Below are 12,404 nucleotides of genomic sequence, written 5' to 3'. Positions count from 1 at the left end.
GATTTCTATGAATAAATATTTACTTATAAATGCTGCTTTTTAAAGACATGGTTTATTCACCTTTTGTATAACTTACATGAAATACAGAGATGATAAACGTTGTAGTGTTATAGCCCAGGTGCTTTCGAAAGTCAACTGTCGTCTTTTTTTTCCCCTTTCTATTTTCCCGCTTGCACAGAAAAGTCGTTGACTTGGATTTTCAGCATTATGTCTATTCTAGGTGTTTTGTGAAAGGTTTGATAGCAAATCTGAAGGTTCAAAAGTAATACTTGTGTTTACTATTTGGTTCATTTCTTGTATATGATCTGTTGTTTGAAAATGTTTTTTTTTAGTAGCCTTTGGGTTTCTTAGATGAAATTCTGTAACCAAAATGAATGTGTGCCTGCATGCTAGTATCAATGTTTGTGGCTCCATGCTGTGTGGAGACTGTGTTTTGTAATTTTTGCATTCATCTCAAATCTCTATGTCCAAGTAAACCAGACCAGCCCCAAATCTTGATGCTTATTAGAGGTATAATGCTAATGCCTTTGCAAGTAAGAACACGCCAGGTATGGCATAACAGAATTGGTACCTGATTTAAACTTAACATAGTTCTACTCTTGTTTTACACTATATCCTGTGTAATCAGGTCAATGCAAAATATCTTGAGCCAATTAATATGGATTATTACCATTCATCTGAGCATGCCTGATTTCTTCTAGTGATTATTTTTTTCTCCATGTAGTAAGCTGCTCTTGCTCTCTTTGATTTGGTTTGATTTTTTTGTTTAAAGACCAGACAAAAATTTAAAAAATACTAGTTTAAGGCAGTGGGAATTTTTTCCTTTCTGAAAAGATGGGGAAGAACGTAAGAAATCATAAATTGAAGTCCACTTAGGAATTTACGATAATCCAGTTAACCTTAAATTGCCACTTTAATGTAAGGTGTTTGAGGAGTATCTTTGTAGGCATCTTTGGAATAGTGTCCAAGCTTTGTTGGACTGGTAGCTGCCCCTACTCCTGTCATGTGTATAGTGATGCTATACAGCTAATTCCTGCTTCTCAGACACAGCAAAGCCTTATGCCTGGTGCACCTTGTATTGAAAGACCTGTATTTACAGTTAAGCAACTGATTGAATTAGTAACTGATTGAAGGAGTGCTGCTGCTTCCAGAAGATGTAGCAGAGAGAAACACATTCTTACATAGCTTCTTCATGAAAGAGAGTGTTGCCTTCATTGAATGTTGGAGATGTCTCAGTCGCTTACTGGGAAATGAACATTTGTGTATGCAAATGGACAATTTATGCCCCTGTAGCTCTCAAAAATCGAACCTGTGAGTGAGTGAAATGTCTGAGAATGGTACCCACAGAGAAACATTTTAGCAGGGGGCAGGTGAAGCTGTGAAGACATGTTAACAAATGGTCTTCCCATAAACTCCTCCTTGTTGAAGACCTGGAGAAGATTGCCTTTGGTCTCTGGGGTCTCTGAGGAGGTGTTCAGTCTCCAGCACAGAGACCTCCTGTTCAGCAGGTGACACTCTTCCCAGATAGCTCTGTGCTAACTTAAATATTTGTGCCCTTTGTTGGAGGTAAGTAATATTGCCTGAACCAGAGCTCCATTGGCCTCTGATCTGCCACTGGTTTGCAGACTCTTAATACCAGTGGTTTTGTTGCAAAATCACAGCACAGCAGTGATGTACACAGTCAACATCAAAAGACCAGCTGCTAATTGAACACCGCAGTGTTATGGCCAAATTATTGGAGCTTTTTGCATGCAAGGTTTTTGAATGAATAGGGCTTCTGTGGTGGTACAGGTGGTACGCTTGAGGCTTTCACAACCTTCCTAGCGTAACTGTGTGCTAGAGAGGAAAAATCAAAATAAATTAAAAAACATTTAACAAATACTTTGTATGAAAGTTTATTTTGCTCTTGGCATTGATATTAGTATGACAGTGGCACTGAATGCTCATTTTTATACACAGCGGTAAATATGTTTTTTGAGAAGAACTAATGAACAGATTTTCTACTCCTAAATTGTTTGAGAACTTCAATTGTTTTGATTAACTAGAAATTAAAGACACTGTGGTCCCTAGCATACAGACTGGAGAACAATGATCTTACTTTCTTTTGTCCTTAAGTGAAATGTAATTAATTTCTTCAAATAGCTTGAAAGGACTGGGGGGAAGGGAAATAAAAGAGAAAATTCTAACCAATATGATGCAACAGAAATCAGATTAAGTTGTAACCCTTGCACTATTTTCTGGAATGTTATCTCTTGCCTGGAACAAGAGTTAGGGTCTAATAAAAGTGGACGAAAAAGGATTTCAGAACTAGTAACGACATCTGTCTCTGCCAGGGGAAAAAGCATTATGAAAAACCACATACTTTTTCCATGAGGCTTAGCTGTTCTTCAGAGTTTTTGCCATAGGAAATGCACTTTTTGTACCTTGTACATTTCCTGAACATTTTTTGCCTGTGCACGCTGTCCTGAATAAAGGCAACATTCAATGGTGTATAGAAAGGAGCCTGTGAAAAGATATAAACTATTATATTTGATAACTTAAACCCATTTGTGACTGGGGAAGCACAGCACAAAATTGCCCTTTGAACCCTTGAACGTTCTGCTGTAATGTATGGCACTGCTTATCGCCAGATAAAAATAATTAGTTTGGATGTGCTATAAAATTTGATGTATGGCAGCATTTTCGATATATGAATTTCCTACTCACTTTTTGAGCACTTTCCACTATGAACGCTAAGACATCATCAGTCAAATATTTTCATGAATTTCTAATTTCATCCAAACTATGTATTTTATCCTGAATTTATTCTAAATAACAGCTGAATTACTTCCAGCAGCATGTCCTGTACTTGTCCTCCCCATCAAAGCCAACACAAAAAAAAAGTGAAAACTAAACTGCAGTCTAGACACTGAATAAAAAAAAAAAAAAAAAGGAAAAATTTAGGTAAATATTTAGAGGGACTACAAAGATAGATTTACAGCCCTAAGTATGTGCAACAGCAGCTAATTTCACCATAAGCCTTATTTCTTTCTAAGAGACAGGAAAATAGCTTAGCTCTAAGAAATAGTCATTTGTGAATCAGATTTGATGTCGTTTGGTTTTGTTACATCAGATCTAAGGAATCATAGAGGAGATTATTTTAGTGCAAATAATTGAACAATGAACACTGAATTTCTTTGTTGAATGTGTAAAATTTGTCCTGCTAGAGGGAGCCAATGGTGTGGATCGGGGTGTGGCAGAATGTGAATATAATGCATTGAATACGAGTGTAAGACTTGTGCAGAGAAATGAGGCCTTATTTTTGGCTGTTAGGTTTTTATTACAAGATTTAAGCGATCAGCTTTCTGTTCCGTTCTGCTAGTCCTTGTGGATACTACCAGCCCCTTCCTTACTCAGTGACTGTGGAATTGGTCCCCTAATTAGAGGGTACTCCCATGAATGTGCAGCATTGTGCGCATTTTAGGAACATTACAAAAATGCTTTCAGTAATGTGGAATACTCGTATTGTTTCACCACAAAAATAGTATTTCTTCCAAAGAAAACATTATGTTGAATCCACGTGAGAGAAAGTAAGTAAACTTTCACCTTTGTGTAATGTCTTCTATCATATCTGTTTTAATCAAATAGTGTTATTAGTTAGTCCTGCTGATAATCAATTATGTGGGAAACAAGATTCAAATTTCCAAAATTAGTATATTTGTTGTGGGATATTATTCCAAAATGTTAGCTATAGCCAATATAGAAAACATTATTTTCACTTTCTCCTTTTCATATATTAGAAGGCAGCTTCTCTCATTAGATCTGAGTACTTGCTCTCTTGCTGCACAGTTATTACAGGTAAAGGTTTAGTGAAATATTAAGACATTGTTTTATGTTTAATGTTATCTGTGTTAAAATGAACACAGACTTCTTGCAGTCAGCTCTAATCTGTAATGACCAGTGAGTAAACCTAAGAACCACGGCACCAGCAACGTGATACAAACCTTTGTTACCCTGCTTACGTTTAGATTAGCAGCGGGATCAAACCACTTGTCTTGTTCACTGACTTTTACTTAAAAAGACAGACAGACAGAGTATAGACCTATGGAGTGAGAAGTAAGTATTATTTCAAATTAGATTAATGCCATACTTTGATGAAAAAACAAGACTCTTGTCTCATTGTTTGGGATGTTGGGTTTTTGCTCAGAAAATGTGTATTCTCTCCTAAAATCAGTTGATTTCTGTTGTGGAGCTGCTTAGGTCATGGTATTGACTCATGCCTCAATTTCTCTTTGTATGAAACGGCAGTAGCAATAGTTAATGTAGTTTTTAAAGAGCTTTAAGACCTGTGGATAAAACATGTCAATGCACGTAAGGTTATCTGACCCCCTGGTACTGTTTGAGGAAAACTAGCTGTTTTTTGAGAAAGGTGTTGTGTGTAGGCTGCCCTTGACAGGAGAATTAGTTAACAGAATTATCGTATTCTCAGGCAAACATCTTTCGCCTTTTTTTTGTTATGATTTCAGCATGCTGCTCCCCATGTTCATATGACTAATGGTAAGGCCTTGCAGGCCAGTGGAAGTGCCATTAAGACAAGCACCATTCCAGTGATCAAGAGACAGAGGCAAAATTGGCTTGATGCTTCAGATGATGGTTTCTTTATAGCTACAGAAGAGACCAGGTAAGAGAAATTAAATCTAAGCAGGAAACGAGGCTTCACTGCATACATGTTATTGATCCACTATTTGAATAACAGGTTTTGATGTTATCATTTGAGGTTGTGTTACAGTGAAGAGCAATGTTACACCAAAGCAGATGCCCAACCTTTCATCTCTTGCATGCTAATATTACCAGCATTTCACTAAGAAGACTTAGTCAGGGCTACTTCTCTGTGGCAAAGATTACAGCTTTTGAATTGTTACTAATTGTAGTTCATATGTAATGATGTTTAAGGCACCTCTGATCATTCAGCAATATGTAAATTCATCCACAATGTAGGTTATACTCTAAAATTTTCAGAACTTGAAAAATATATAGCACACAATAGAGAAATATATAGGAGACAGCATCTTTTTCCAGGCTAGAAATTGATTTCATTTAAAGGTAACTAAGATGATAATCTTTTTCAGTCATTCATTTACAGACTAATTGGTAAAATATTTAATGAGCTTTTGCTTTTCCCAGTAGAGCTTGATATCACAGAAGAGTCGGTAGTTTCTGGAGGCTCCTTTTTTGTTTTCTTCCCCTCTTAAGATCTGGCCATTCCCTGATTTAATTCAGACTAAGACAAGAAGTTACAGTCTATTTTTGTAAGCTGTGGTTGCTGGGCCTGTTATTTAAAAACCTTTAAAATCTTGCTTAAGCAAGGGGAATATTATGGCAAGTAACATCAGACTGCTCCTCACTTCTGTGATGATTTCACAAGCCTGGAAAAGCTGGTAGTTGAACAAAAAAATGTAAGTAACAAAATGAGGGAAGAGAAGGAATGTATGTAAATATAGAGCTAACCAAGGAAAATGTGCGTATTTAGTCCTGTTTATGGTAGATTCAGCTAGGGTCGTCAACAATTTGGAAGTTATTTCAAGATCAATTAAAAGTGGCACTTCATTTCTCTTTTGTATGAGGAATGCGAGAATGCAGAGTGAGTGGTAGGAGGAGGATGAGCTCTTGGGCTTCCGCTATCTAGCCCAGATTGATAGCATTCACTGTTTTGAGAGTTGTTTGATGAAAAGAGCTTAGTAGTATCAGACTAATCCCTAGTGATTTTACCCTCAAAGTGAGACTAGTAAACTTTTGAAGTTTCAGAATTTTCAATATTTTCCTTCAATTATTATAGAGAGGTGCCTGTCAGAGGATGAGACGAGTCCTACACTGACAGTGTTTGTCTCTGCCCACTGATCTCAGAGGTAGCCCAGACAACTGGCGTAGATTAGGCATTTGAATTCTGGGTGATTGAAGTATGGTGAGATGACTCCTGCCTTGGCAAATCAATCATCCGTGATAGCCCTGCCTGTACCTTTCCCAGGAGATCCCTCTCCCCACTCCCATGGCTGCGAACACCATACCCAGGCCAGGGAGCAAGGCAGAGCTTGCACTGTCTCCCCCTCCACACCCACGGTGATGGGTAAGAAGGGGCTTACTCCTCAGGACTCTGTGTCTGCTGCTCTTCTCCAGATCATTAAAAGTTTAAAGAGTAAAATTTGAAATCTTCTGGTATGGGGAACACAGAGCAGTTAGACCTCACTGACAGTCCCTTAGACAAGGAGGTGCCTGAAGCTGTCATGCTGTGTCCCTCTGGCCACTGCTGGAGAAGCACAGCTGGGAATGCCGGAGGACTGGCGTGGGTTGAGCCCCCCAGTGCAGCCGTTCCCAGTCTGATGAGCTAACCCCATGGGTTTGGTGCCAGTACATATGCGTGCATCTTCTTGTGTGCTGTTGTCACAGAAGGGAGTATTAGTGCCTCACTCACATCAGTCTCCAAAACTATAACTAATGGGAGACAGAAAATTTTTATCCTTTGAAACTCCATTTCACATGAGATCTGTTACTTCTCTCTCACAGGGCTTTTCCTTTTTTTTCTTTTTTTTTCTTTTTTTTTCTTTTTTTTCCCCTGTCCCCATCCCATTCCCATTGATTCCTTCCCTGCCTCAGGCATGCTTTCTCCTTTCTAACTTTTTCCTTTGATCCTTTGATTCCCTCCACCTTTACTCCAAAATTATTTAGAAGAGGCGGTGTAGCTTGTTCTCCTCTTGGCTCTCACTTGCCCCCGGCTTTTACAGCATGAAGTGGAAAGCACTGCCTGGTTCTGCTGCTAGGAATGCACCGATGCCCAAGACGGCAATTAAATGCTCTTCTCTTTGGGGGAAGAAGGAGGAAGAGGGAACAGACACTAGTCCCTGCCAGCCAGGAGTTCACGTAGCTGAGCATGGCCATGACAGGGCTGAATGCAATATAATTGCAATGGGAAGAGGTATCTAGGGAGGAGATGCTTGTGAAAAAGCAGCACACAATTTTTCCAGTCCTGCCATAGAATGGAGAAGAAAAATCAGTTCCCCATTTGCAGCCATTAGGTGTTTATGTTCTGAACACTTAGCTCAGAAATAATCGCCCCTTTTGCATCAAAGTAACAACTCGTTCTTTAGGGCACTTGTTTCTTGCTGCATCAGGATCCGATCTGTTTTATCATGTGTATTTGTTCATTAAAAATACGTGTAAGACAGACACATGCTAATTGCAGCAAAAGGAATAATATTTTTCAGAATAATATTTTGTTTGCAATGGTCCATAACAGTTTTCATTTCTCCATCCTAAAACATTTTTGTTTGTGCAGTGAATTAAAGGTCAAGATGTATATTTCTATAAAACATCAAGTAGGAAGTCTAGAAGGTAATTTTTCTCAGAAATTTAGCTAAAAATTTGTAATACAATAGTTGGTTGATATTATCTAATAAAAAAATGTACTATTATTGCTGCTAAACTAAATGAGGTGCCAGTCTATTTCATGCTAGCCAAGCCAAAGATGCACATGAGCATTCTGAATTTTACTATCAATAGGTAAGGTGAATATATGTATTTATGACTATAGCTCTATTTTAGAAGATATTTTTAAAGACATTCTTATCATCCTTCTTCCCTCTGAATTTAAGCAGCAGTCTGTATTTCTGTACAGTTAACTATTGTATTGCTCACAGATTTGAGATACTTGTAGCAATAGATGAGTAGGGAGCTAAATATACAGAGCAGTGAAAATAATTGTGGAAACTATATATCATCTAACCCTTGGAGTTACCCTAGATTTCAGGGCAGTGCTCTTCACTCGTCACTCAGGCCACAGTTCCACAGTGCCTGCAGGTATGCTAAAAATTTAGTGTGAGCATATGTATCATTGAAACAAAAAGACTGGAGTTTTAACATCTGAATTTAGCATATTTTAGGTGCTGATCTGCTCTTCAGAGTAGAACAGAAACATACTTTATAGCAGTTGTAATGTGCATCCTCAAATAGTTCAGCTTTTTTTTGAAGTTGTAGCTATTTGAATGCAGTTTCCTTACCTGTTGTGTATCAGTATCTGCTCATCTGGGGAAGAATGCCAGCATAATTCCCGTTTGTATTCCCATCTCTCCAAGCCCAGAGACCTCTGCAAAGCTGGGCTGCACATTAGCCTGGTGCTGAGCCCCAGTCCTTACAGCCCCTGGCCAGTGTGGGGAAAGGACAGAGTGAGTTTGCATCTGCCGACATGTATGGGCCATGTGTGAATCATCCGTGCCAATTTCTTGATTGATCTATCTCTCTCTATATATATATGTAGATCCCCTTCCTGAATACCTATCGGCATGATCAGTGAATTTTGCCAATAGGTATAGAAGTCCCCAGTTTTGCTTTTTCATCTAGTGACAAGCTGCACTCTGTTCAAAAACCTTCCTGGTGCCCGTGTGAGTCCGGCTCACTTAGGATTTCCACGTCTCTGTTCAGTCACAGGCTCACAGCAGGGATTAAGCTGGGCAGAAAATCAGGTGACAGTTCGAGAACATTTACCTTGACATTACATGATCATTTTATGTTGACCTTTGCTGGATTTAACATTTTTATATTTTTCTTTATTCTTACCCTCTTTGAATGAAAAAGGAATTCTCATTCCCTGCTGTGAAATAACTTGCTCAAGATTTTATTCCAAAGTGCAAATCTGTTTACACAATTTGTTGAAAAATCACTCTTTTAAGAGCCTCACATTTATCACTGCTCACCAAGGGAATCTCCTTATTTCTTTTTAATATACTTAGATATTAGCTGCTAGGATTCTCCTAGCACTAAGTGCATGCTTTAGTATTAACCAAAAGTCTCATAACTATAAAAGAATTTTATTCAGGACATTGTACTAAATCACCTTCACTGTAAGGAAGCTTTTTGGGTTTTATTCCCCTTTTGTTGACTAGCTGTCATGTAGATTCTATTGTAGGCTCTGTTAGAGGTTAATGCAGAAAATTACTATATTGTGTGAAACTAAATTCTTTATACTGAATCACCATTCTGGGAGATAAATAATAATTGAAAACATGGGAGAGTTCATATTATGGTCTCCAGAAATTCAATAAAAATGTAATATATCAGCTTAATATCTGTTGAGTTGTAGAAGACATAACCATAATCTATGAATAAAATCAGTAATATAGCTGTTGGATATCAAGGGAAATGTATCTCTTGATTAAAACTTTTCTTACTAATGCTAGGTATGCAGTGTGCATACAGTTCTTATACACATGCTCTGTCTGTAATGGAACGCACATGCATGCTAATGATCAGACTTGTATAGGGACAGCTAAAACACTGTGTGGAAAATGAAAATTTTTTTTCAGCATTTGCATTATAAGAAATGTGTGGAAATGTTTGGCTGAATAGCTTATAGCAGCAGATTCCATATGCTTTCCCTTCATGGGCCAAAAAGCATATTTGCATATAGAACTGCAGTTGAATGACTCGATGCTTGTTTCCTTTCAGTGCTGAAGCAGTTAGAAACCTTCTCACGGTAAGTGCAACTCCATTGGGAATGAGTTAACTGCAACTGCTAAAATTAGAACGTGATCTTTAGCTGTTACCAGCAGACATTGCTTCCTTTTTGCTGATAAAATGATTTGAGAGGCATCCCTGTGGCAGCATTATATAGGCAATTTTCATATTCTTCATATTCTGTCTCCAAAAGGAAAAGCTTCCCTTGATTTGTTGACATACTATTTAAGGATGTCACAGTTGCTGTGATAATTACCGGACACCACTCATTTTTATTTATGCATGTCTCATAGCACACACAAAGAGCTTAAAAACAAAAGCTGCATGTTGAGAAAGAAGTGAATGCGAGGCTGACAACCAGCTTCAGCACAATGTTGAGTCTTGCCTTGCCGTCAGTGGTCTGGTTCACTTGTAGAAGGGGGGGGAAAGTCGTGCTAGTGCTCACAGCCCCCGGGGCTCCTGTATATGCTGCCAGCACTCTCTGCATTGGAACTTTATCACTGCAAACCCTAACCTGTACCTTCAAAAGCAAACTGAAAACTTGGGTGAACTGAACCCAGTATTAAGAGTTTTGAATGACCTGCCATTGACCCTTCTCCCTCCCATGTGTGTTTTAATCAGTCCTCAGACAAGGTCAGGCACAGTGTTGGAGTTCCCACTCATAGCATGTTGCTGGGAGAAAAGGAAAAACTGGAGGAGTAAGGCTCCAGTGCCCGGGGTCTGATGATACACAGTGCGTAGCTGGAGGTCTAGATCAAAGTCAGAGTTCCAGCGCTAACCGCTCTGCTCGTTCTTCCTCTTCACGTGCAATTCGTATCACAGAAACATTCATAGGTGTGTTTATTTTTTCTTTTTCAGTTGTCCCCAGGCATGCAAAAATATCTGGACACTAAAAAAAGTATTTTTAATATACACTCAGGGATGACCTCTGCTTTTCATAAAGACCAGGCAATTTGATTTGAATTGGGATCCTGGTTTTGAACTTCACCATACTTGGATCCAGGGCGTAGTGCATTTACATTTCTTACCTGCATGGCACTGGCCGTTAGACCCCGACCCTATAACCGACTGCATGCAGGCACGTAGCTGCACCCTTGGAGCATCAGCTGCAAGCCTGGTAATGTGATGCACCGGCTACTACCCTCTAACCAAAAAATCAGCCTCTAAGGATGTAATTTTCTGGTTCCTTTACTTCTGCTGTATTACATAGTTGTCAAAAGCAGAGATTACAGAATATATCCCTTAGAATTATGTCTAATCCTCGCTGATGGGATTGCAGATACCTTATTGATTGGCTGCTGCTGAGCGCAGGTGAGATGACAGCCGTATCCAGTCACTGTGGCAGTCCTGTGTGTGGAGAATCTGGGGAGGAACTGGCCTTGCTACAACTCAGGAGCAGTCCTACTTGGCTACCTACTGCTCAAAGTTGTTGCATACTCATGAGAGTGAATAATAGTTTCTGTGAGCTTTTATTTTGACCTTATTTAGTGTGGACTATTCATGAATGCTGCGTACTGTTCACACATTATAAATCATACTTCTCTGAGCTCTAGGTGAGGTACTGTGATACAGACTCGCAACCAGCAGTACAGAAATTAGATCATAATCTCTTGCCATTTGTTTCTCATTGAGCAGCTTTCATGGGTCTACAGATATTTTCTTTCCCTATTTATATACATGAGTTTTTCCTCTGGCTGCTTTTACAGTACCTACTAAGTCAAAGTAATACTACTGTGATAACTCAGAAGTTTCTTTTTAAAAGCAGTATCATTCCATGAAGCTAAAATCAACTCATTTGAAGAATGTGATTCTTTTTTTTAACTTATATAAGGAATAATAGATGTATACATAGAAAACATGTACGTAACAAAACCCAAAATTCAGAATGAGTTGTGCCATTAGTTAGAGATGCTAGGTTTGAAGAGCATATGGTATTAAGAATTTTGCTTTATCAGTTTTCAGAACAAATGAAATAACAATCATTCTGGTTTGGGCTATGTGTTAATCTCACAGTTTAAGATGATGTTTCAGTGGCTTTATAGTAAGCTACATGCCCTGTTTAAAGCTTACATGGTAAGGGGAAGATGTTGCAGTGGTTGGAGTACTTACCTAGGACTTGGGACAATGTGATTCCGTTCCTTGCTCCCTCACAGTCTGCCCGTGAGACCTCAAGCAAGTCTTGATTCTCCAAGCATTTAGATGCCTAACTCCTCATATCAAAATTAACAAGGTACAGAAATACTTTGTTGAAGATTTGGAGGCAATTGTCAATGTGCCCTCTGTTCTTTGCTGGAAGAATCAGTTGAAGATTACTTTATTCTCTCACAGGGCTGTTGTAAACAGAGCAGGTCAGAAGCCTTGCAGGGGATCTGCTTTCAGGGAAAACTTTTTACCTTTATGGGTAATAAAATCTCACGGAAATACCACCCACAGGAGTTCAGAAGCTGTTGACTGAAACTAGGTGATTTGTTAGTTTCAGAGATGTCTCCACTGATTAGCAGGTGAAAATTAATTAGTGCACAGCTTCAGTGATGACCTCAGGGAAGCTGAGGCTGAGAACAGATGGTTGTAAATGACCTAGTTACTGCTGCCTGAAGAGTCACATCACTGGGGCTTGTAAAATGATCTTGTCTGATCCTACCCTGTTGTGATCAGAAATTCAAATATGCTGCCTCTCTGTGGTGGCTTAGATACCAAAGTATAGTTTGCATTGTATCTTAGGTAGGAGCTTGAAGGTGATTAATTCACATGACTCAGCTAAAGAGCAGTGACACATTTAGAAGTGTTGCTCAACCACTTGCAATCTTCTCCCCTCTCTTTGACAGAAGTGATTTCACATTCAGACAGTAGCTGTAGAAGTAGCCAAAGCATTTTATATTTGGAAAGGGAAATACAGTGTCTGAAATTAGACTTTTTGCACA

General features: G+C 38.9%; 1 protein-coding gene across 4 annotated transcripts in view; it reads left to right on the top strand.

The window, feature by feature from the left end:
- Window positions 1-12,404, top strand: part of MTA3 (metastasis associated 1 family member 3) — a 149,434-nt gene that overhangs the window by 124,068 nt on the left and 12,962 nt on the right. For 3 of the 4 annotated variants that reach the window (XM_075412897.1, XM_075412900.1, XM_075412898.1), the window contains exon 18: window positions 4,506-4,660. In XM_075412897.1, coding sequence (XP_075269012.1) covers window positions 4,506-4,660 — 155 coding nt within the window. Of the gene's footprint in view, window positions 1-4,505; window positions 4,661-9,474; window positions 9,503-12,404 lie in introns of all 4 variants that reach the window. The other variant, XM_075412899.1, reaches the window with a different exon arrangement.

This window comes from Opisthocomus hoazin, chromosome 2 (genome assembly GCF_030867145.1).
Source record: "Opisthocomus hoazin isolate bOpiHoa1 chromosome 2, bOpiHoa1.hap1, whole genome shotgun sequence".
Classification (NCBI taxonomy): domain Eukaryota; kingdom Metazoa; phylum Chordata; class Aves; order Opisthocomiformes; family Opisthocomidae; genus Opisthocomus; species Opisthocomus hoazin.
Note: the sequence above shows the minus strand (reverse complement) of the source record. Positions and strands in the feature narration are given on the sequence as shown.